Genomic DNA, 25515 nt, shown 5'->3' on the forward strand with positions numbered 1-25515 from the left:
TGCTTTGTTCTAGGCTACATGCTTAGCTACTCAGTTCCACCAGGGGGCACCAGTGCCTCAGTCCAGGTTGGGAGGTAAGTGTTCCTGTCACCTGGTGAGCATGGTTGTAGTCTATCCATTTTTCTAAACCAAGAGAGGGAGAGGGAGAGGGAGAGGGAGAGGGAGAGGGAGAGGGAGAGGGAGAGGGAGAGGGAGAGGGAGAGGGAGAGGGAGAGGGAGAGGGAGTGGGAGAGGGAGAGGGAGAGGGAGAGAGAGAGAGAGAGAGAGAGAGAGAGAGAGAGAGAGAGAGGGAGGAGAGAATATGTGAATGAGAATGTGTGTGTATGGGTGTGTGTCTGTCTGTCTGTCTCTGGGACCAAGTGGCCTGCTGTGGGCTTGGCTGTGCTCGCCACAGCATTTCTTTAAGCACTGTTGGAGAACGGTTATTCAGAAGCCTAGGAGGATTTGGGAGACCAGGTTCCTGGCAGTTTCCTTGAGTCAGCTCTCTGCCCTTTCTTCCTGGCAAGGTGATAGAGATAGGTTGCCTGTGATAGAAGCCCAGAGGTGCTAAGGATCACCAGGATTATGGCATGTGTTTCCTAGTGCCCTCTCCACAGCCACCCTAGCCTTCCTTGCCCCAGGTTTAAACAGGAGGCAGGCCTGTTTAAATGGAGCAGTGACCAGGTTACACATGGAAATAGGACTTGGGTTTTGATCCACTGAGTCCCAGGGCTGTAGGGTTCCTGCACCATGCACTGTGGTGCATAGAAGTCCCACTTGAGGACACAGCCAAGATCTTACCACAGGAGTTAAGTCACCTGCCTTGGGTTATACCAGAGTGGTGGCGGGGGCATAGGGCCAACTTTTCTAAGAAAGGACTTGGAGAGCCACGTGATCTGCATGAGGCTCCCTCTGCCTTTCTTCCTCCTTCCGTCCTTCCGGCTGCATTGCTAACATGGCAGCATACGATGTCATAGGTCCTTTCTAGCTCCTCTGAAATAGTTACCAGATCACGTAGACCTCTTGCTGCACTCCAACAGTGACAGGCCCTGGGTACAGAATGGGGCTGGAAGAGCCCTGAAGAGTCCTCCAGCTCTGAGGCAGGGATTGCTGCCTAGTGATCTAAGGAAGCTTCCTGTTAGGCTTTCAGTTTCTTTGACCTCTGTGAGGAGGAGGCACTGGAATTATCTGTGTACAGGTGCCTTCAGAGGTTGCCCAGTGACAGGAAAGTGGGCAGGAAGGTAGGGTACCCAGGAGTGGGAGGGTCAGTTCCTATTCTGTTCCAGTGATGTAAAATGGAAACCCCAACGCAGCCCAGGATGCAACAGGGCAGCCTTGGTGGCTGAGATGTGTGCCATGAACTTCCCAGCGGAAGAGCAGTGCTGGCTCCTTGAGGGCCTGCTCCTACATCAGAGCCTAGAACTTGACAAGCTGTAAGGAATGAGATTGTTCCTCCTGGGCTGTGTGACCTGGCAGGTCTCGTTGGGACACATCTCCCAGGCCCACATAGCTTGAGAGTTTTACGTGTATTCCTATATGGAGGTCTTCCTCAGTCCTTCTCGGCCTAGACAGGTAGGGTCTCTCACTGAAGCTGAGCTCACTGATTGAGGTAGGCCAGCCGGCCCGGGAGCTCCAGGGCTCGGCCTGTTTCTGCCTCCCCGGTGCTGGGATTTTAGGTGCCTGCTGCTATGCCCAGCTTCTTATGTGGGTGCCGGGGATCTGAACTCAGGTCCTCATGACTACAGTGCAAGCATTTTGCTGACTGAATTATCTCTCTAGCCCCACAAACAGTTTTTTAAAGATTCCTTTTCTGCTAAGCTTTTTGGTGTATTTTTCTGTTAAATAGGCTCTGGAAGCTTTGAGATCGCTGGTAGACATAAAGAGCTTTACAAGAAAGACACCATGGGAGGCAGTGGCTGCCTTGGATTCTGCTTTCTAGTAGCAACCTCTTAGCTCCCTGTCATGGGGCTCCTTCACTCCCTTAGGTATGAGCAGGCATGTGATAGTTCCTGTTTCTGAGTTCTACTGTGATTAGTAGCTGATATGTGAGCTGGGCTGTTAGGATGGAGACCTAGGGCTGGAGAGATGACTTAGTAATTATGAGTGAATACTGCTCTTGCAGATGACCATAGTTCAGTTCTCAGCACCCTTATCAGGTGACAGTCCAGCTTTAGGGGTCTGACCCTGCACATCCAATCACAAAGACACATCATATACATATAACTAGAAATTAATAGAAGTGGGGCTTGGGTGGGCAGAGGGTGTTGTAGGAAGGGCAGAATACTAGGCAGATTTCTAGAGTGATGGTGAGCCTAGCTCCCCGATTCTCTGTCTCTCCCCCCTGCCCCCCAATATGGGAGAGTGACTTTTGCTTTCCCAGAGTTGGCTGCTGTATGTGGATCACTGAAAACTGTGCCTGAAGGCTTCATGGCCAAGGTACAACCTATCCCTGGGTTAGACTGGGGAGCAGGGGTAGGGTAGGGTATGGGTGGGCACTCCGGGGGTAGGGGTGTCTTCCCCTAGCCCATCATCAAGGATATCTGAATGGTAGAGGAGACTGTTTTAATTGAAGGGAATTATTTAGACTCTAGGACCATACCCATCTCCATTCTACCGCTCCTTGACTTGAGGGTTAGCTGACTGACTATGTGGGGGATTTCTAACTATTGTAAGGAGTAAGAAGCCTGGTGGGTGAGAATTGCCTGGATGTCCCTTTATGCTGGGCTCTGGTAGGGACAGGGTACCAGTGCCCTTGCTGGGCTCTGGTGGGGACAGGGTACCAGTGCCCTTGCTGGGCTCTGGTGGGGACAGGGTACCAGTGCCCTTGCTGGGCTCTGGTGGGGACAGGGTACCAGTGCCCTTGCTGGGCTCTGGAGGGGACAGGGTACCAGTGCCCTTGCTGGGGTCTGGTGGGGACAGGGTACCAGTGCCCTTGCTGGGCTCTGGAGGGGACAGGGTACCAGTGCCCTTGCTGGGCTCTGGTGGGGACAGGGTACCAGTGCCCTTGCTGGGGTCTGGTGGGGACAGGGTACCAGTGCCCTTGCTGGGGTCTGGTGGGGACAGGGTACCAGTGCCCTTGCTGGGGTCTGGAGGGGACAAGGTACTAGTGCCCTTGCTGGGGTCTGGTGGGGACAGGGTACCAGTGCCCTTGCTGGCCAGCGGGCCCCGAGCTCTGGAGGAGAAGGTGTCTTTGGATGAGGAGTGTGGAAGGCAGGGAAAATGGGCCTCTCCTTGGCGCAGGTGAGCTATGGTCCCGTTAGAAAGTCTGGAGGGTGGGTCCCTGGGCACAGCAGCCTGGAGTGCTCATGTTCTTGAAACATAGAAAAAAACATTATTTACAAAGAATATATTAAAAATACACTTGAGAAATAAGTCCTTGTAAGTACCCCACTTGGGTGTATCGCCTCCTCATTTGTTCAATGGCGTCAGAGTCCAAGGAGAAAGCCAACCCCACTGGTCACAGTGGCTCCTAGAGGATTGGGACTCCTGGATACTGGAGTCTCTGCAAGGATTGGTTGCTCGTAGGCTCTGTCTGCTGAGTGTTGGCTCTTGCAGGAAGCAGTCAGGCTGCCGTGGCCATAGGGGATATGGGAGCTGGCCTGCCACTGCAGGGCCCGCGATCTTGTCCAGAGGACCTTGGCTTCTGTCCAGGTTCTGGCTGAAGTGGAAGTGGGCAGCACTCAAAGTGGTAAAGGCTTCCTCAGGATGGAGGGGATGCTCTTGGCCTTCATTGATGACCTCAAGTGAGGTACAAAGGACAAATGTCCAAGCGTAGACACTGGCGCTGTGGAGGGAAACCCAAGGCTGGACATGGGCTTTGGGCTCTGTTTGGGAAAGCTGCTCAGTGGTGCTAGGGAGTTCTCCTTGCTCGAGGCATAGTGGATCTGAAGGCTGTGATTTCTCATGAACCCTTGTGTGTGTTTGTGTGTGTGTGTGTGTGTGTGTGTGTGTGTGTGTGTGTGTGAGAGAGAGAGAGAGAGAGAGAGAGAGAGAGAGAGAGAGAGAGAGAGAGAACATACGTGTGCACTTGCATGTGGAGCTTAGAGGACAGACAGCCTTAGGTATTTTGGAAGCCTCTTCTACTTTCTGTTGGAGGCAGGATCTGCCATTGGCCTGAAACTTGGCCACATAGACTAAGCTAGCAAATGCTAGGGTCTGTCTCTGTCTCCCACCACACCATGGCTGGGATTATAAAGTGTATGCCATGATACCTAGCTTTGTTTGTTTGTTTGTTTGTTTGTTTTAAATATGGGTTTAGAGTTTCACACTCAGGCCTGCCTGCTTGTAAGCCGCTGCTTTGCTGACAGCTGTCTCCCCAGCTCTTTAAATATTTTCAGTGGCTTTTCATGATGGAATTTCACAGGATGGCTTTAAGATCAGTGATTCTTCCACCATTCGCTCAGGTGGCTCCATTATGTAAATTGTTGTTTGTTGTTGTTGATGGGGTGTGTGTGTGTGTGTATATGTATATATCTATATATCTATCTCTGTATTTTTCTTTTCTTTTGAGACAGGCTTGCTATGTATCTCTGGCTGGCCTGGAACTAGCTATGTGGACTAGATTCACCTTAAACTTATGACTCTTCCTAGGTGTTGGGATGGCAGACTGGTTCACTCCCCCCCACCCCTGTTATGTGAAGAATATTCTAGGGGCCTCTGTCCATTATGGACAGTGGAGGTGCTGGTTCCCTGGGTGTCAAGCACCAGGCAGGGGTGGGCTCACCTTTTACAGTCTCTGAGCCACTTGCAGGTCATAGTCACTGTCAGAGGAGTTGTCAGGTTGTGTAGAAGATCGGTGTAGGGCTCCTTCCAGAGCTAGAGAGAAAGGATTACCTATTAAAGAGGTCCTGGAGGCTGCACAAAACCCCAGGAGATGAGTGGGTAGCAAGATCACAGAGGTTTTCTGAGATGGTGACAGGCCTGTATCAGTTTTGATCAGACTGGCCAAGTGTTCACTAATGATGCTGAACTTCAGGCCCCCTGGGACTTAATTGTGAGTGCCTGTGAGGAGCCAAGTATTGGAGGCTCCTGTGGACCACTTAATGGCTCCGTCCTGGCTCAGAGAGATCTGAGGGGCTCATTTATCTTCTAGCCCCTCAGGGCCCGCAGGCAAACAGGCCCATTAGGTCACAGCAAGGCTGGGGTTAATGGCATCCATCCAACTGCATTCTTCTCTCTAGATGAGGGTTTCAAGGTCTCCAAAGGGACAGCAGAGACCTGTGAAGGCTGCATCCCTGCCACCACCCTGCTGGGACCAGCTGTCAAGTAGGCAGTCTCATCCTCCACCCCCTGGAGCCTCCCTTTCCCTCTTTGGAAAAGCACAAAAACTTCAAGGTCAGCACTTCCACACCGCATGTGCCCTCTCTCCCACCAGGCCGGCTGCCCAACAGCCCCCCCCCCCCTCACCTGGATAAGCAGACAGGTGAGAGTTCCTGGGAGGCTGGCTGTATTCATTGTCCACATGAGAGGCTGTTGGGTTCTCAACTTGGGACCGCACAGTTGCTGTGTGGCTTCGATGGAAAGACACTGAGCAGACACAGGAGGCCGGTGACATTGTCAGAATCAGCGTGCTGTCCTTCCCAAGCAAGGTCCCATTGCTTAGCTTCCTGTTCCCATTAGGTCATGGGAAAGGGGTGGTACGCTTCCCCTTCCTTTCTCTCCGGGGGCAGGGCAGGGGGGATTCGGGGGGCCCAGAGTCAGCCGCAGGCTCGCACAGCAATCTGATTAGCCAGGGAGGGAGGCCTCCAGGTGCCCCTCAGCTGTCAGGCTTTTACCTAGCAGGCAGCTGGAGCACTGGTGCTAGGGAGATTGTCCTACTCATCAGGGGCTGAGGCCTTTTGTAGTCTTTAAAACCGAATAAAACTGAGAACCTCCTAGAAAGATTTGGGCCTGCACATGGAAAGGGGAGGGGAACCAAGTGCGTGCTCCCCCCCATTAGGGTAGCTCTGACTGTGCCCAGGGGAGTGAAGGCTAGGGAGGGGGAGGGTGGCAGGGTCAGTGGATTCTAAAACACCCTCTGAAGCTGTTCGGTGCTAAAACTAGCTTGGCCAGTCCTTTGTCATGCCTTCCTACTTTGAAGAGGAGCCACAAAAAAGGCTCTGGTAAGTCCTGAACTAGACAACTGTGCGTGGCTTTGCTTAGCACTGTTTGACCATGGAAGGAAGGGATGGGGGGGAGGGGGGCGGGAGAATCTCTGCTTAAGTTGGCCACAAGGCAAGAGACTGCGGTGTCTGAGGCTCAAGAGGCCAATTACACAGAACCACTTACCCCTAAAAGAAGCCTCACTCGTCTTTGGTGTGGGGACATACATTGACCTCAGTCACACCTTAGTGAAATGTGGTGGAGACCAGAGGCCACTAGCAGCTGCTGGGTTGCTGGCTCAGCAGACACCTTGACTCTGCTCTGTTGGCCTGAGTCCTGGGGCTGAGGGACACCCGCTCCTGGGAACACTTACTGTTCTGGTTCACTCCTGTGGGGCCAATCCACTGACGCTGCTTTTTCTGACGAACTGGGCAACAGACAGGAAGCTCATGAGGCCAGATGGTAGTGAAGGGGTGTGGGGGGCTGGGGGAGGGAAGACGCAGATGCCCTGGAGGCAGGACTGATGGGGTCTACCACTCCAGGCCTTCCACCTCATTTCCTAACTGACTAGGGAAAGAGATTGAAGCCATTGGGTCCCCATAAAAATGACCAAGGGTTTATTTAGAACCAGAATGGATAACCTCAGAGGGCACTGGGGACCCAACACTACTGCCTCTGTTTTTCTTTATCTTCCTTCCTTGCCTCTGGGTAATTTCTCTAAATTTTGCAAGGCCAGGAGGTAAGCCTTATTCATAAGGTATGCCGCTTTCAGTAAACAGGGAGACTGAGGCTCTGGTGGAGGCAGCAGCACACTCAGTGGTCATTGGTAGCTGTGGAGCTGGTCTTGGCCTACATCTTGTGACATCAGAGGCTGTGCTAATGTCATGTGGCCATGGCTTTCATCAACTGCAGTTGGTTTTTGCCAAGTCCAGACAAGGGCAAATCAGAAGGTACAATCTATCCTGACTTTCTAATACTTTAGACAGGAAAAGGCTAGTGGGCAGCAGGGGATAGGCATGGGTGGTGAGGGAGGAAGGCTTGGGGTTTGGTACCTACATTTCTTCACCAGCTTCTTGTAGACCAGAGGACCACACATGGCCAGCAGCACCACCAGGAGTACAAGGGTCAGGATGATGCTTGCCACAGTGCCTGGGGCCAGGCCCGCTGGGTTTGGGTCTTGGCCTGGATAGGGGGGAGTCTTAAATCAGATCCAGCCCTGGGGAGCAACTCAGAGGGAGTGACTGCTTCAATTGCCCTAGTACCTTGGCACTTCCTATCAACCCACCAGTGTGTTCAAAGCAGAGCTGTCTATTTGGCTGACTCTCTAGCCATCTCTAGGAGTCTTTGCTATCTATTCAGTCGTCTACAGTTTATCACCTTCAGTGACCATCCAACTACCATTTGCCACTCTTGTTATCAGCTGTTAACTTTTTATCTTCATACTTAGATTAATCAGCCTTCCATTACCTACCATCAGGAAGATGACCATACATGACCACATATCAAGAACCAGCCAGTCATCCATTAGTTCAACCACCTATCTGTCATCTATTCATCCATCTATTCATCCCTCCTTCCCTTCAGTCATGTATCTATTACCCATCTATCTGCTTATGTATCTACCATTAATCTATCCATTCATCTACTGTCCCATTGATTCATCTGTTTATACAGACATCCATCCATCCATCCATCCATCCATCCATCCATCCACTGTTTATCCATCTGTTTATACAACCATTGTATATTCACCCATCTATCCATCCACCCATCTACCTCCATTCCATGTCCCTATCCATCCACCCTCCATTCATGTCACCCATCCATGTACCAATTTCTCTTAGATATTATTCAGTTACCATTCAAATATTAAGTATGTTTCACCCACCCCTCCCTAATTTTCTAGCTTGCATCTCGGGAAAGCAGGAGATAGAAGGGAAGGGAGAGTCCTGGCATGTCTCAGTAGCTTGACAGAGGTCCACGTGAGCCTTGCCTGCTCTACTCATCATTGCTGATTTTTGCTCCCAGAATCCCATTTACTCTCCTTTTCCCAGAAGCCTTTTCTGCCTTCCAGATCTGCTCTTTAGAGCTATGTTCACTGACTAGGTTCCAGAGGAAAAGTCTTTCACTGCCCTCTGCAGTCAACTCACATGTGACGAATACCCTCTTGTTGCAGTGTTTTTTTTTCTGGAGATGGTAACACTGAGACAGCTTCTCCTGGGCACAGAGGAACCCGGGGGAGGTTTTGTCAGCATCCACCGTGTGGAAGGAGATGAGGTCGCCACACTGCTGCTCCCGACATAGCTCTTCCCACCGTCCCCGGCCCCTGGCTGCAGAACTGTCACACAGGGCCTCCCACTGTGATCTCTGGCGCACTTCAGCGATGCCCTCACACACACTGCTGCCCCCGACCAGGCGGCTCTGAACCTTGGGCTGGAAATCTGCAGAAAGGAAGGGCTGGTGAGGTGGGGGCTTGGCAATGTCGAGCACGGCACATCCTCTCTAGCACTTCTCCGACCAAGCTCTGTCTTGTCCCTGGGGCCTCTGGGTGGCTGGTGGCAGCTATTTCAAGAAAACAGTGGCAAAGGAGCTTGGCAGCTATCTCAAGACAACAGTGGCAAAGGAGCAGGCAGCGTGGCCATGCCATGCCTTTTTACTCTCTTGCTTAGGATGAGGGAGGGCTTTTTAGAAGAGGAAACTAAGGCCTGGGGACTGGAAAGAGCTGGTGTGCTTCACTGGTGGGACAGAACCCAGGAATTCCGCCGCCCCAGCCCCTAACCCTGTGGATTATAGGCTTTTGGCCATGATGCCAGGTATCTAGAGAGGAATTCAGTCTGCTAATCAGGGTGGGGCTTGGGAATCTGAGGCAGAAGCTACTATGCTTGGTTGAAAGTCAATAGTGAGCTTACCAGCTTTGGCTAGTTTCCATGGCAACACCCACCTTCAAAGCCCCGGTGACTCTTCTATTTAGAAGAAACTTCAAAGCAAGACCCCAGGCATGGCTTTGCAGGTTGTAGCCTGCATGAGAGCTTGAGGAGTGGGTGGGGCTGGAGGCAGCCGAGAGCCTCTCATCTGGCCCAGAGAACCTTGGGACTTCTACTGCCTGGAAGACCAATTTTTATCAGGTCTCCAGTGGAGTAGGCTGCCCTGCTCGTGGACCTTATACTTCTGAGCCATTCATTCTATATTTGCGTAGGAATTCTGGGGACCTGCTGAGAGTGGCTCTCCTTAGGGGTGTGGGGAGGGGTGAAACTGTTTCAGGTGACACTAATACTACCTGTCTTGGACCACACCTTGAGCAGTCCAGTTTTGGAAAATAGGCTCTGGATTGACACTGCTTGAGGGCAGATCTCACCTAGTGCTCTGTGGTACTGGGAGGAAGTGAAGCTTCTTTGAGCCCTGGCTTCCCCATTAAAGAGGGTAATACTAGTTCCCACCCCCAAGGTGGGGGATGAAAACTGAAGGATGCCCAGCATGCAGTAGTCTATTGGCAACAGAACCTGGAATGCATCAGGGGCACCTCCAGCAACTTGGACCCACTCCTTCCCAGGCTTGGTGGTTATTCTGCCTTGCCTTGAACTGTGGTTTCTTCAGTCTGGGCCCCCATACGGTCCCATGTGTTTAGCGTTCCCTCTGTCTCCATTTCAAGTGCACCGGCACTGCTGGCCTCTTGTAGCTCACAACCCAGACAAAGCAGCCTTTTAGGGGCTGCCTCTAGAGCTTTGCTCTGAGCCAGGCCTTAGGGATTTCTCAAATCTTACCATCCCCTTAGCCTCCTTTCTGAAGATTCAGAAAGTCCCCATTGGCAAAGGCCACCCCTCCAAGTGCCCTCAGCCTTTCCTCAGGCCTCACTTTCCCTTTAGCGTCTTCCTGCTGGGATCCCAGCTGACTCTGTTTTTCCAGATGGTAGCTCCGTTGGGCTAGGCAGGAGTTGCTCTGTTGCCTGAGTCACCACCTCATCTAACTTGTTCTATTGTTTAGAGGCCATCGCTCCAGGCCTCCACTCCTCTTTCACCTCCATCAGGCTTCTCATAAAGCTTGAATGTCAGATCAGGGGATCCCATGTCCTTACTCAAAGGCAACAGATAGCCTGATGAAGCGTGGTCAGAGTCCAGCTTACCAGAGCAGATGACGGTGAGCGCCTGGCCGCCCTCCTGGGCCGTTGTTTTCTGGAAGCACTGCTGTAGTGAGACACAGCTCCCGTTCGGGGCCTCCCATCGAATTGGCAAGGGCCTGGGGTCCCTCAGCTCTGCAGGAGCTGGTGTCCCTGCTGCCTCTGTCCCGGACAGATGTGTCAAGAAAGAGCCACACTGCAGAGACTTACAGATGAGGTTCCCCAGGCCCAGGGGCCTGTCCTTGGCCTTGTAGAGGATGGTGCCACCCCAGCTGCCATTGTAGAATTCCACCACACCTGTGCACCTCAGGCCTTCGTGTCCTGGCACCAGCTGCAATCTGGGAGGAGCTGGAGAGAGAAAGGCATGGCTGAGTGTGATACCTTTCAGAATGCCTTGTTGCTGAACCCCAACAGATGACTGCTTGAGAGGTGAGGGTCCCAGACATTACATAGGACACACCTGAACCTTTTCACTGAAATTCAGATGTAACTGGGCCTCTTAGTTTTTATTTGTTTTGGTGATTCAATGAATCTAATTTGGGCTATTTACAGGAACATGGGCACCTTACCAATGACTACAGCATTGAACAAAATGTCTCTCTGCCCCCACAACCATGAACTGTTTATATTTTCTCAAGGAGGGGTAAGATCTCATGAGTCTTCCTCCCTTGGTTAAAGAATACTGACGGGCCTCATCTGCACAGATAACTGCAGATCCTGAGAGTTCAAGAGCGCAGAGGCTTTGTCATTCCTGGTCCTTGGGCTTTATTGTCTGCACCAGTCCATCCTCTGCCTTTCCCACAAGGCCCGAGCACCCTCTTACCTGTGGGCTCCGGCACGGTGGTGGGTGGGGTGGTTGTGGGTGGAGGTGTCGTTCTCTGGGGCTCTGCAGTGAAACACACAGACAAGGGTGGGAAGTGGGGAGCAAAGGGAAGGAGGAGGGGAGCTGGTGGCAGTGTGAAGACACAGGGCTCATGACCTTAATGTCCCTTGTCAGTAAGCTGACTTGACCTCCATTCCCATTCTGCTTCTCAACTCCCTAGGAGGTGGCAGTGCCACACATCATAGACAGGAAAATGGAGGCTCAAAGAACAGCAAAGTTGGCATTTGGCAGAACCAGGTCTTCAATCTTGGCAGATGGATGGAGCCAAGATTGAAATAAGCCTTTGGCTTATTCCTGCCAGCCAGTTCTCTTACCTGTCTGTGGTCAGGGCTCTGTAACTGTGAAGCCCCTTTCTACCCACTTACCCTCCCAGGTCTCAGCCCAGTGTGTCACACATTATCACCCACCTAGGCAGATCAGGCTCAGCGGAAGGCACTGGTCTTGTGAACTTGTGTTGTTGCAGTTGGATATAGACCACGGAGATCCTTGGCAGAAGACCTGGTTCTGGGGTCTGTTCAATGAAGGGAAAGGACCAAGGGCCAAGGGGTCACCACATCTCAGCTGTTTGCACACTGCAGAGGCCTGCTGGGCATTTTTCGAATGGTCCTGGCTCAGCCTCCAACTGGAACTGCACACTGTTTTCCACTTGTTTTCCATCTGGATCTCCACTTGACCCTGACACTTGGAATTGGAGCCACTTAGCATCACCTGGATATCTGAGCATCAAAAGAGGTGGTGGGAGGCATCAGGTGATGGAGGGGGAGCTCAGCTCTCACTTCCCCTCCTGACCTTCCCTCCCTCCCCCTTTAGGGCATGGTTGGAGCTTCCTAGGAACTCAGGCAGGTCGCTGTGTTGGCCCTATGCTGTGTATGCTCAGGTTTTTGAGTTAGAGGGAACCATGGGACTGTGGACAAGATGTCCTGCGCCTTCTGTCCAACAAAATCCCCCCCCCCCCAACCTTGGAAGTTCTGTCTCAATAGGCCTGAGGCCTGATATCTATCTGGTGTCTCTGTGTATACATGCAGATGTGTGTGCATGTGTGCACATGTGTGTCAGAGGTCAGTTTTGAGTGTCATTCCTCAGGAGCTCGATGTCCATCTTCTTTTTAGAGACATGGTCTTTCACTAGGACTTGGACATACCAATTCAGTTAGGCCTGCTGGGCAGGAAGCTCTGCACATCTATTCCTATCCAGCATAGGATTACAAGTGCGCCATCGTGTCCTGCCTTTTTGTTTTGTTTTTCAAGACAGGGTCTCTCTGGGTAGTCCTCGTTGTCCAGAAATTCACTCTGTAGATCAGACTGGCCTTGAACTCACAGAGATCTGCCTGTCTCTGCCTCTTGAGCGATAGGATTAAGGGTGTGCACCACTGCTGCCACTAGGTCTTTTTTTTTTTTTTAATGTGGGCTCTGAGAATTGAACTCGGGTCCTCGTGCACCAGCTCTTTACTGGACTGTGCCTTCTCCCTGGCTCTTTCTCCCAGGACCTCTTTGTCTTAAATCACCTGTATTAGCTGGGTGTGGTGTTCATGTCTGCAGTCCCAGGACTTGGCAGTGGAGGAAGGAGAACTAGTTCAAGGCCATCCTCAGCATCACAGTGAGTGTGAGGACAGCCTGGGGTACAGAAGACCCTGTCTCAATGAAACAAAACATTGAAAACGGTACGGAGGCACGCCTCTCATACGGTAAGATACACTCATTGTCAGGGTTCTGTGGAAGCTGATGAGCATGCACAAGCTCATGGCTAGTGTGTGATCTCGATACAGAGCCTGTCTGTCATCTAGACACATCGTGCTCGCTCCTCAATGGCCAGTTCATTTCCCTGGCTCCAGCCTCAGGGAAGGACTGCCCTGCCCTCTACCATGAAGGACTAGTTCCTGCTCTTGTACATGGTCACATGATTGAATTAAATCACAGATGGCCATTTGCTGTGGCCTCTTGCCCTCTGTGTATATTTGTGGTTTATGTGTGTTCCTTGGTAGATCAGTAGTTTGTGTCTTTTTTTTTTTTTTAATTTCTGTGGAATAACATTTCATTGTGTGAATTTTCTCCATTTCTTTTCTATGCATCATCATGTGGGTTGTTTTGGGGGTTTGCCGGCCATGTATCAAAATGATTATAAATTTACATGTGCAGGCTGGCACGTAGGCTCCTATTTCCATTTCTCTTGAGTAAACACCTTAAAGAGAAATTTCTAGGTTATAAGGCAGGCTCCTGGTTTTGTGAGTTTATGAAGCTTGATGATGGGGGGAAAGACTGTATTATATATAGAAATGCCCCCTTGGGACCCATAGGAAATGCTTCTAGGACCTCTTGTGGTTACTAGAACTCACAGATGCTTAGGTTCCTCACATAAATGGTCTAGGACCAGGCAAGGTGGCACATGCCTGTCATCTCAGCACCGAGGTAAAACTTGGTGAGTTTGAGGCCAGTGTGGACCACGCAGCTGTCAAACAAACAAGCAAGCAAGCTAACCACCCCCTGCTCCCAAGTGGGAAGGGGCTGGAGATATATGTAGCTCAGTAGTAGAGCTTGGTTTTACATACTCGGGGCCGTGAGTTCCATCCCCAACACTGCAACAACAAACAAGATGGCAAAGTGTCTGCACCTGACCTACATACATCCTCTGTATGCTGTCATCTCTAAGGTATTTAGAATTCTAATACATTGCAAAACTGTGTAAATGATTGTGTTTCTGTACTGTTGGGGTAACATTGACACGAAAGGCAGTTGTATGAGTCCAAGCCTGACTGTTCATGTAGTTTGTGTGTGTTGTTCCTCAGGCACCGTCTATATTTTTGAGGCAGTGTTTTCTAGTGGTCTGAAGCTGACTAGTGAGTCCCAGGGGCCTGCCTGCCTTTATGCCCATGGTGTCTGGGTTTTCTTTTTGCGTTCTGGAACCACATTCACGTCCTCTTGCTTGCAAGGCTAGCATTCTACACACTGAGCCATCTCATTTTTGATCCTGCCTCATTTTTGTTCTTCACTTATTTGAAGCCACAGATAGTGTGTTCCCTCTCTTTCTGTTTTTCTGTATATCTCTGCGTCTTTGTGTCTCTGTCCCTGTGTCTCTCTGACTCTGGCTGTCCATCAGTTCGTCTCTCTCTGTCTCATTCTATCTCTCTATCTCTGTCTCTGTCTCTCTCTTTGTGTGTGTGTGTGTGTATGTACACAAAGAGATTCTGGGAGGATATATAACACAGTCATTACCTGGGGTGTTGGGTGAGAGGCAGGAAGGACAGGTGAGGAGCAGAGACAGGAGTGAATTTAGCAGCTGATCTTGTCATAGGAAACTTTGAGCTGAGCAGATTTATTGCTCACTCAAGCAACACATTTAAAAACGAAAAGGCTTCTCGGACTTGTCTTTGGCTTAGAGCCACTGGCCAGGCTGCCTTTCTTTTCCTTCCTGCTCTTGGGGATGTGTGAAGCACAGAGAGCAGGGCTGTGGCTGACCAAGGTCACCAGCTAGCTGGATGGAGAGGACCGGTTTCACATCTAATCACTGTAGATACTTCATGTGCTCCTGGCTTGGTAAGCACCTCATGGAGTCCTCCAGAGAAAGATATTTTCTTCTCTTCTGTAGGTGGGCAGGTGAGGCTCAGGCAGGAAGTGACTTACTAGAACCTGAGGCTGGGATGTCATCTAAGGGCCCACGGTCTGACCCGGGGCCTATTAACGCCCCTGATGCTATATGGTGGTTTTACAAGGCTCTCATCTCTCTTCAGATAAATTCAGCACAGTGTTATCCAGGTTAAAGTGGAGATGGGACAATGAATGTGGAGACGGTCAACTTAAATGATGTTTAGGTCTGGGAATGTAGCTCAATAGTAGAGTACCTGTCCAGCACGCAAAAGGCCCTGGGAGTCACCCCCGGCATGGAGAACTAAATCAACAGGCTTCTGTACTGCGGGAGTCTCGGAGCCTTCACTAAGCCAGTGTACATTGTTAGTGTCCAGTAGGAGATGCTGTGTGGCCCAACCGCTTGAGAAATGGTGGCTTCTAAGATTGAGGTATAGACGCTCTGCTCTTTGCAATCTGACACAACCTTTCTCACGGCCTATCTGCAAGTGTCCATGACGGAGGACCAGAGAGGAAACAAGGCTTCGTGAGGTGCATTTGTGGGTGGGTCTGTTTCCTGCCCACAGAGTAGGGTGGGGGGCATGCTAGCTAGCACTCGTGTAGTGATTATGAAGGGTGCTGCCTATACATGCACTGGCATGGCTGATGTGTGTTTGCAAGAGGCGGAGTTCACATTGACGGAGGAGGCAGGTTTTTAGCAAATCCTCATGTAGCCTACGAAGCCTTCCTTGATCCTGTTCTTTCTTACCTAGGCCACCCCTTCCAGACTGTCCGAGGCAGAAAGCCGCTGTGGAAAAGGGAGAAGTAGATCAGAATGGGACGCTCCTTTTCCCGCTCCCCTGCCCGACTGCCTCCCCACCCCACTGTCTGTCACGGAGATTCAGGGCAGGGATTTTCATGCTGTAGCTTAGGACCCAACGTGGTTATGAAATCAATTTAGTGGGCCGCAGCTGTCAATTCACTCTCTCTTTAAAATTTGTTTTCTCAATGGATACACAATTGGAATTGATTTTTCTTTAGTGCACGATTCTGTGAATGTTAACACACACCACATGCATGACCTCCATTGCAATCAAGATATACACTAGCTTCATTGCCCACAGGGACTCCTCACTCTGTCTGTCCCTGTATAGCAATGCAAGCATTCTTGTTAAGACGAAAATGGAGCAGAATAAAGGACAGTGAATCACACTGGCACGGGGAGGGTGTGAACTGTTTGGAGGGGCAGTGCCAATGAGTGGCTGGCTCAGTCAGGAACGTGTTTGTCTTGCAAGCATGAGGATGTTCGTTCTGCCCCACAGCTCATGTGTAAATATCAGACATTGTGCATGTGCTGTATCCCTAATCCTAATTCTGGTAGGGAGAGATAGGCAGATTCCTGGGGACCCTGGCAAGCCAGCTTGGCCTACAAGGCAAGCTCCAGGCTGGTGAGAAGTACTGTCTCAAAAGTAAAGTAAGGGCTCTCAAAAGTAAAGTGAGAATTCATTAAGGACAGGTACTTGTGCCAAGGCTAGTGACCTGACTTCAATCCTTGGGTCCCATATGGCGGAAAGAGTTGTTCTCTGATCCCACACACACATGCTATGGTGTGCCATACACGTAGAAGCACACTTTTGTTTTTAAAAAATAGCAATGTCAGGGCTTAGGAATGTAGCTCAGTTGGCAGAATGCTTGCTTCACATCCACAAGGTCCCAAGTTCTGTCCCCAGTACCACATAAGCCGGATGAGTTGGCGCATTCTTACAATCCTAGTTCTGGGGCAGTGGAGGCAGAAGAATCAGGGGTCAAGGTCATCATGTTAGTTTAAAAAGACAGACAGTGCCGGGCAGTGGTGGCGCACGCCTTTAATCCCAGCACTTGGGAGGCAGAGGCAGGCAGATTTCTGAGTTCAAGGCCAACCTGGTCTACAGAGTGAGTTCCAGGACAACCAGGGCTACACAGAGAAACCCTGTCTTAAAAAAAATAGACAGACAGACAAAGGAAGGAAGAGAGGAGGAAAGAAGGAAGGAAGGAAGGAAGAAAGGAAGGGAGGGAGGGAGGGAGGGAGGGAGGGAGGAAGGAAGGAAGGAAGGAAGGAAGGAAGGAAGGAAGGAAGGAAGGAAGGAAGGAGAGACTGGGTTTGATGATCCCAGACCCCATGTGTAGACACCACACAGAACAGTATTGTGCCTGCTCAGAGAATTTTCTTAGGAAAGACTGAACAATGAACACAAACTGCCATTCTAAAGAGGAAAGTAAGAGAAATGTGTTCGCCATGCAAGCCCAAAGACTTGATTGAGTTCCACCCCAGAACCTACATTATCAAGTCAGATGCCGTGTGCTCATCTGCAATGCCAGCATGCCCAATGCAAGAGTGGCAGAGAGATTTGCTCAGAAGCTCAGGGTCCAGCTTGCCTGGAGTTCACAGTGCAGCAGCAGAAACGAGAGACGTTGCCTCCATACGGTGGGAGGAGAGAACTGATTCCCAAACGTTGTCTTCTGAATTCTTTCACACACACACACACACACACACACACACACACACACACACACACACACACACCAATAATAATACATTACAAAGGAAGGTGATCTGTTGAGAGAGATGCCTGTGCATTCCAGGGTGTGGCTCATCCTGTTTGGTCCTCAGATGAACCGTATTTCCTTTCTCTCCATCACTGTCACTATAACCATCACTGCCGTAACTACCACTATCATCACCGTTGATGCTATCACCATTATTCTCACTACTACTACCTTCATCTGTGTCAGCATGACCATCATCACTGCTGCCATTATCCTCAGTACCATCATCACCGTCACCACCACCACCATCGTTCCTGCTCCCACCACCACCATCCTCAGCCCCACAGTCATCACACCACCGTTGTCCCTGTTGCCACGTCCACCATCACCATGGTCATTGTTCTCACATCACCTCGGTCACTGCCTCGTTCATAGGAGGGCAGCTTCAGTCCTCCATGAGGCTCTGTGGGCTTCCTCTCTCCCTCCTCCTTTGTAGCTGCTGAGCCAAAGGCCCCTTTGCTGGATCCCCCAGGCACTCAGTGGCAGATTCAGCTCACTTCTCACACCTAGGTATAAACATTTCTCTCTCTCTCTCTCTTGCCACCATGCTTGCCCACCACCACCCTCATGTCCATAGCTCTAGTGTCTTATCTGCACATTGATAGAAATCCAACTATACCGCCGCCCTCATCTCTGCTGCCACTGCCATGACCACCACCACCATCACTACTGTCATCCGCATTTTTATTCTTCACTCTTGTGAGAATTCTTAGTTTAAATCTCTAATATTGTCTTGATAGATATTACTGTTCTTTGATAGAAGAAACCGAGATGCGAGTATGTTGCCCATACAACCAGCGGCAAAGCTGTCTGCTGCGCTCTGTGCGACATCAGTTCCTGTGTATTTCCAGCAGTCACGATAAGACAAATATATCATGGGTAGATGTGGCACTGAGTCTATTGTGTGATGCTGGCAACTTGTTCCCACTGTCTGGTCTGTAAAGTGATGAAGTTCAGTTTCATGATCCTTCACCTTTGTCTTGGCCTAAACATGCCTAATCTCCAAGCCATGTTCTTAATGAGTCCTAGTGTCTGGCAGAGGAAGACTAATGGCATCCTGCCTCTTGGCTTGTCTGAGGATACTGTCAGGCTTTCTTTGTCCACCGCCTACCTTCATTCATTTTGTCTCTTCTCACAGGTACCCAGGAACTCCCTCCTAGCCCTGGGCCCTACAGGCTGTGCTCAGCATCTCCCTGTCCTCCTCTGGAGCCACATTTCACCAGTGCCCAGTACTTTCTGAAACTCCCAACCCAGGACTCTGCTTGGAGACCCTGGAAGCTGCAGGACCATGGGGTATGGGAGTGTTAACCATTTCCTCCCCCACGCTGCTGGGATAGCATCTAAGAATTCCAGGGCCGTTTCCTTTCCTACACCATCCTCCAAGCTCCCAAAAGTCATGGCTTGGACTGAGCAAGCCCAGACAAAGATTTCACAAAAGAAGCTCCACTGTCCATAGTGTCTTATCTGCACATTGAAAGAAATCCAATTATTTTGAGACTTCCTTTTATTTTGCTTTTAAAATAAATCCTAATGAAAGTTAAGATGGTTTTAAAAATCAGGGACTCTGGCTGTGGGCTGTGTCGCCGTCAGCAGGGCCTTAGCCAGCAGTCTACATTTGCCAGAGCCAAGGCTCCCGGTGAGCCCTGCCAGGCTTTAGGCACATGAAACGCTCGCATTCCCACCCTGCATGGGACGCAGCACAATTATAAATAGCCTCCCATGACTTCAAGTTGCCATTTTGCACCAGACCTGTTTGCCAGGAATGTTAAGTATTTTTATGGATTTTGGAATGGTTGAAAATGTTCATGATCCAATGCTGTGAATCCCTTTACCAGTAGCCAGGCTGCCGCTGTACACAGGCCTAGGTGCTCTGCAGGACAGAACCTAGCTCAGGGCAGCTGGTGGCAAAGCTAAACTCAGTCCTCTGCCTCCGACCTGCTCAGAGGTCCTGCCTGTCATTTCCAGCCTGGACATGCTAAGTAAAGCCGATTTAGTATCTGGTAGGTACCTGGGGTCGGAGGCAGGGGCTGGGACCTTGGCAACTATAGTTGCTACTGTAATCCCCCTACTTATAAGCCTCTCTCATAAAGGCCTATTTCTTGCCTAACACCTCAGATGAAGATCTTGCTCTATAAAGACCCCCCCATTCATTTCACGTAATGATTTCTTAGCAATCACGTGGCCTCTTTATTCCATAAACGATGGTGCCCTGACAGTTGACGGAGCTCCTCAAACTGCAGCCATCACTTTACATGGGAGGCTGCCAGCTTCGGGAAGGTTTTCTTCCTTCATCTCTCCATTGGCTGACGTGGAAGGTTCCAGAAACCCCAACTGTTTTTCCCTTTTCTTCCTCACTCCCTTTATTTTTTCTTTTCATCCATCTGTCCGTCCTTTCTTCCTTTCTTGTGACAGGGTTTTATGTAGCCCAGGCTAGCCTAGAAGGCACCATGTGAGAGGATGACCTTGAATCTCTTTGGTCTTCTTCATCTCTCAGGTGTTGCGATTACAGGTGCACAGACCTTCACACATTGCAAAGCTCGGTGCTTCGGCCTGTTCTTTCCGGCACAGGCCTGTAGAAACTGGCCGTGTTTGCCTCCACTTTCAGGTGGGAGAACCAACGTTCAGAGGGGATAATGACTTGGTCATGGTGACAGATGTAGCTGGAGGTAAGCAACATCGTGCCTCATTCCCACCATCTGACAGAGCATGTGGGGTTCCTCTGGGTCCCCCAGGTGTCATTGTGGAAGTGGGCATGTGTTCCTTTCTACAGCACAGTGCTGCCCCCTGAGACGAGGGTGTGAGGAGCATACAGCTCTTTAAAATGAAGCATCCACACTTGGAAAACATCTGGATTCCAGAGCATGTCTGGCTAGCTATCTGGTTGTGGACTCAGTCCTGGAGAGGCTCAGGAAAGCCTTCTGCACTGTGCCATTTTACCCGTTCATAGGAGGGCATCTCCAGTCCCTCAGGAGGCTCTGTGGGCTCCCTCTCACCCCCCTCCTTTGGAGCTGCTGAGCCAAAACAGGCCCCTGTGCTGGATCCCCCAGGCACTGTGGCAGATGCAGCTCACTTCCCACACCTAGGTATAAACATTTTCTCTTTTTTGTCAGACCCATCCTGTATAGAAACAGCATGCCCCCCACCTAGCCCTCCCTTATTTATCACCAACCCACGAGTGACCTTCTAGCACCCACAGACTCACTGTCTTTATCTCTTGTCTAGTTCCCTTCACACCTTGATTGCTGGGTCAGATCCACCAGGGCAGAGACCTTGTCTCTTTGTTCTCTGTGTATCTCCAGCACATAGTAGGCACTCAGTCTGGATGAATCCACAGAAACTACCACCGTTATCCTTTGGAGCACAGCTCTCGGCTTCTGATAGTCTGTTTTGTTTGGTTGATTTTTTGAGATCAGTTACTCACTGTGCAATACAGGCTACCCTGGAACTTATGATTTTTCTATCTCACACTACCTAGTTCTGGGATTACCGTCATGCCCAGCCCATTTTATAGATGAGAAAACCAAGGGCCAGAGAAGTTCTTGTTACTCCGGGTGACTAAGAAGAAATCAAATTAGGTACTCCCACCCTGCGCTGCACACTAACTGCACACACACACACACATGCATGCATACACACAAACACACACACACAAAGAATTGACGCTCTTAGCTCTGTCAGCTCTCCTTGAATTCTTAGACCATCTGACCCCCTTGGTGGAGCCATGCTGAATGAGCATAGAGCCAGTACCTATGGCTTCCAGGATCTGTGGGTCAGTCAGGGTTCCTTTCCTTTGTGCTTAGAGCCAAAGACAACCTCAGCTGTGTATCCTGGGAGAGCAGCTCACAGCCTGCTCTCAGCTAGCACATACCTAGCCTGTCTTGTCCTTATGGCCTTTACCCTGTGGCCTCCTCTACCCAAGTGCCTCTCCCCTCCTTTCACTAGCTGGCTCTTCTTAGCACTTGGGGCTCAGGGTGGCAGAGGGAATGGCAGTCCCTTCAAATGATCCTGTGCCTGCACATCCAGGTCCATATGCCAAGTAGGGCCCTGTGATGTGCTCAGGCCCCCAGACATGTGAGGATTCGGGTGCTGGCTTCCATACTTCCTCTGTCGGGTCTCTGTGAGCGGCGCAGGCCCGTGGGCCAAAATGTCTGCCTTGGCTCTCGATGCTCCTGCCGCTGTAAAGAGCTGAGTAGCACATGCTCAGAACAGATTTGTAGATGAATGAATGAGTGAATGAGTGAGAGTGAATAAGCGAATGGGTGGATGAACAGCCTGGGCAGAAGAAAGGGGGAGAAGATCTATGGTGTGGCGAGCGCTTGGTAAGATCCCATTCTGCCTTGCCTTGCTTCCAGATGACCCTAGTGTCCACTGAGCACTATCTCCACCACATATAGGCTAGGCCTACTGTGAGTTAATTCGTTTCCTTGCCATTTGCTGTTATTCTCCTTACAGTGAAGGAGAGGGAGGATTACCAAACCAGCGCCCGGGGTCACCTAGCCAAAAGTGCCAGAGTGGAACTCAAATTGGTTTTTGGAGTTACTGTGGTGTCTGAGCCACGTCCCCAACCCACTTCAATGATTGAGGCTCAGAAAAATTGTAAGAGGGGACAATGTGGGAACCCTAGCCAGGTTGTAAAGATCTTCATTCCTTAGGTCCTAGAGTATCCACAGCCCTATGCCTTGATGTTTGTGTCTCTGCTGATGAAGGCTTCTCCTATGGTCATGCTCTGACGTGTGAGAATGGCTTTGGGAACCTATTACTCCTACAGAGGTGGTGGGGCTGTGTGAGGGCAGAAATGTAGGCCAGGCTCTCCATGCTGCTCACCACCTGTTCCACCATGCGCTTGCCACTCCTGGGCCTCAGTTTTCACTCACTGTAAAATGGGAAGATGGCTCCACATATTTTCTGTACTATTCAGAAGCTAACAGGAAAAAAAAAAAAAGGATTTAAAAGGATTTCATGAAAATCAGGCCTGGTGGCACAGGCCTGTAATTCCAGCTACCGGAGAGGCTGAGGCAGGAGGATTGCAAGTTGAAGACACTCCTGGGTTATGGAGTAAGTTCAGGCCAGCTGGTCATTTATGGAGACCATGCTTCAAAAAGCTGGGGCCCTGTAGGATGGCTAAGTGGGTAAAGGCATTCTCTGCCAAGACTCATGTGCCAATTTCTATCTCTTGGACTCACAGGGCAGAAGGAGAGAACTGACTCTTGCAAATTGTCCTCTGACCCAATGGCATTCCTGCATAGCACACTTGAGGCTGCTGGGGAGGGCTGGTTGTAGGGTGGGAATAAAGTCTTGGTACACATGCATGTATGCACACACACACACACACACACACACACACACACACACACACACCCAAATGTCTAAAAACAGTTTTGTTTTTTTTTTAAAGTAAAAAGTGGCAGGCTGTAGCTCAGCCATAGCTTGCGTAGCATGTGTGAGGTCCTGGGTTCAATCATAGGACCATAAAAGTAAAATAAAAGTGCGAGCTGTTCCCTACCTACCCACGACTAAGAAACTACTTTCTACCTATAAGACTCTAGCAACATACAGGGACCATGTGCTCCCAGGCCTCCAAATGATAACTCTACTGGGGTGATGGTTCGATTCCATCTCTTCTGGACTCTGGCTTCCATGGAACAGGGGTACCTGCAGTCCTGCCAAGAGCTCACTCCATGCCCAGTGGGGACCATGGGTGGGTCCTGTCTCCTTGTGTGTGGGTCTGAGACTGCAGAGAAGGCCTGGATTGGGGCAGGGGATAAAGGCTTGGCTTCTGAGATTCTCAGGACCAAAGGGACCACATCAATGTCCTAGTAAGGTCCAGGAAGCAAGCCAAGATTTGTCAAGCAGGCATGGTGTACCTCTTACTGTCCAATGCACAAGGGGTGTGTACGTGGGCATCCAAGTCATGCTAACATGAGTGAAGAGGTCATATAGTGTCCAGGAGAGTGCACACACAGTTCTCATAGATACATACATTCAAAACGCACCCCTCCACATCCAGAGTCACACATTCTCACACTCACTCCTAGCTCTTGTAGGTACAGAGTGGGTATCTGAAGCCCCCAACCCTTCTCTGTGAAGTAGAAAGCCATTTCTTCTTTTCCATCCCACCTGGCATCCAGCAGCCTTTACCCCGCCACGTCAGTTTACATCTCTGCTCTGCTCTGTGCACATGCTGTGACCCGGAGGATCTCTTTGGGCCTCCAGGCCTAGCGCCCACAGCATACCTCTGGCTAGTCAAGAATCGCTTACTTTCCTGATGTCACTGATGGCCCACCAGCAGGGTCTCAGGTTTGGAGCAAGGCTCATGAGTTGGGGACTCCTTTAGAACTGACATAGGGCTGCTGTTTGAGCTTGGCATCTCTCTGTTCTTCCGCATCCTTATAAATGGACCATTCTGCCGCAGCCTACTCTGCCCGGAGCATCCTCAATATCAGGTTTGTGCCTCCCTGGAGGTGACCAAATAAAGGCCAGGCATTTCTAGGTGGCACCCTGGAGAGGGTGGCTGCACAGGTTGGAAACTAAGTGCACACTGACTTCTAACCCAAAGCTGAGAAAGACAGTGGATCAGGCTTGGCAATGCACGCGCAGAGCCCCGCGGAGAATGGGGAGTTGACCTAACCTCTGTGACCCTAAGCCTCCCTGCTATTGCACATGAGCCCAGAGTCAGACCTGGGAAGAACTGAGATCCTCTTACTGCACCCCGGTATGCACAGGTATTCAGCCTGGCAGTACCCAGTACCGGCAGAGACTCACCCAGCGTTCCCAGCAGGTATGTGGCAGCCAGCAGCACTTCGTGGGAGTCCATGGATAATGGCCTTCTGCTGCCTCAGCCTCAGTGAGCTCAGCTGGCCAGCCAGGAGAGGTGTCTGACTCAGTGTCTTACTGTCTTGGAGGGAGGGGGCATAAACAGGGGTGGAAAGGGGAAGCAGGCAGTGTGGGCCTGTGTCACTGCCAACCCTGTTTGAAGTTGAACTGTCAACTTCCTCCCTGTGAAACCACCTGCCCCAATTAGAATGGAGGCCTGAGTCTCTGTCAGCTTCCTGCACGAGGTGCCTGGAACTGCGGTAGTGCCCACTGGCCATTCTCATGGCTGGGCAGAACCAGGTGTCCTTGTGGGATGGGACTGTGGGGCAGAGAGAGGCTGGGAACTCCAGAGAGAGGTCGTTCTACTCTCAGGAGAGCTCACCCGAGGTAAAAGGGCAAGGGCCCGAGACAGGAGCCTTCCCTACAGGATTCTGAGTGGGGTGGGGACTGTGCAGGCGAGCAACTTCAGGTCTTATTGCAGGGTCAATAAGGAAAACCAAGACACAAGCCCTGCTCACTCCTGATGGTGTACGGGGCTGGAAGTCCATAATCTGAGTTGAATCCCTATGGGGATCTAAGCAAAGAAACAAAACAAAACAAGACCTTGCTAGGTAGCCCATGTAAGCCTGGAGTTTGTGGTAATCCTCCTGCTTCAGTCTCACAAATGTTAGAATTACAAGCGGGAGCTGCTGTGCCTAAGAATCCAAGAGTAATATTTTACCAGCAAGTATGGGGAGGAGAGTGTCTTCATCTGAGTTGAACTTGCAGCACTGTGTGTGTGTGTGTGTGTGTGTGTGTGTGTGAGAGAGAGAGAGAGAGAGAAAGAGAGAGAGAGAGAGAGAGAGAGAGAGAGAGAGAGAGAGAGAGAGAGAGAGAGAGAGAGAGAGAGAGAGATCTCCCTGTTGGTGTGAGATGCCCATTTTGGGTATGATCTCCATGTTAGGTATGAGATAGATATTCATGTTGGGTGTGAGATCTCCATGTTGTATGGTCTCTGGATCTAGATTCGTTCATTCATTCATTCATTCATTCATTCATTCATTCATTCATTCATTCAACATTATCAATGATATGCAAGAACTAGAAATGCAGCTGGCATGGTGATACACACCTTTTAATCCCAGCACTCAGGAGACAGAGGCAAGGTGATCTCTGTGAGTTTGAGGCCAGCCTGGTCTACAAAGTGAGTTCCAGGACAGCCAGGGATGTTACACAGAGAAACTCTTGTCTGGTGGTGGTGATGGGTTGGGTGCTGGGGACAGTCCCTACCTGGTGTGTCTGTTATTTTTTCCTTTGCTGGAACCCAGTGTCTCATGCTTACAAGGCAAACACTCTCAACTGATCTGTATCCCTAGCATCCCTTTGTTTCTTAAGTGCCCATCGGAGCCTATTTCCTCACAGTTTATAGAGAGCTTCACTGTCCATTGACCAGCCAGCCCACGCCCTCGCATATGCATGCATGCACACGCATGTGCACACACGCGCACACACACACACACACA

At 50.6% G+C, this 25515-nt stretch overlaps 1 protein-coding gene across 2 annotated transcripts; it reads right to left on the minus strand.

Annotated features, from left to right (window-relative positions):
• Positions 1-3274: 3274 nt before the first annotated feature.
• Cd5 (CD5 antigen) lies at positions 3275-24194 on the minus strand. 2 transcript variants are annotated; one of them, XM_006526621.2, is made up of 12 exons: positions 23963-24194; positions 15384-15422; positions 11465-11773; positions 10998-11060; positions 10411-10522; positions 10181-10293; positions 8211-8501; positions 7117-7242; positions 6434-6487; positions 5386-5505; positions 4703-4794; positions 3275-3763 (listed from the first exon to the last, which is right to left on the minus strand). In XM_006526621.2, the coding sequence occupies exons 1-11, from the start codon at positions 24012-24014 to the stop codon at positions 4706-4708; spliced, it is 1368 nt and encodes a 455-aa protein (XP_006526684.1). In that variant the 5' UTR covers positions 24015-24194; the 3' UTR covers positions 3275-3763; positions 4703-4705. The 2 variants fall into 2 exon arrangements, with proteins under 2 accessions (XP_006526684.1, NP_031676.3); NM_007650.3 differs by having other exon boundaries at positions 3311-3763; positions 10181-10522; positions 23963-24142.
• Between the last annotated feature and the right edge of the window lie 1321 nt (positions 24195-25515).

Source organism: Mus musculus, chromosome 19 (assembly GCF_000001635.26).
Source record: "Mus musculus strain C57BL/6J chromosome 19, GRCm38.p6 C57BL/6J".
Taxonomy (NCBI): Eukaryota; Metazoa; Chordata; class Mammalia; order Rodentia; family Muridae; genus Mus; species Mus musculus.

Excerpts from the sequence above, each read along its gene's own strand:
- Cd5 (NM_007650.3), bottom strand. The coding sequence starts at position 24,014 with ATGGACTCCCACGAAGTGCTGCTGGCTGCCACATACCTGCTGGGAACG. Across the intron at positions 15,423-23,962 it reads ATACCTGCTGGGAACGCTGG|CGGCTTTCTGCCTCGGACAG; the intron begins GTGAGTCTCTGC and ends CCTTTTCCACAG. Across the intron at positions 11,774-15,383 it reads GTCTGGAAGGGGTGGCCTAG|ATATCCAGGTGATGCTAAGT; the intron begins GTAAGAAAGAAC and ends TTTGATGCTCAG.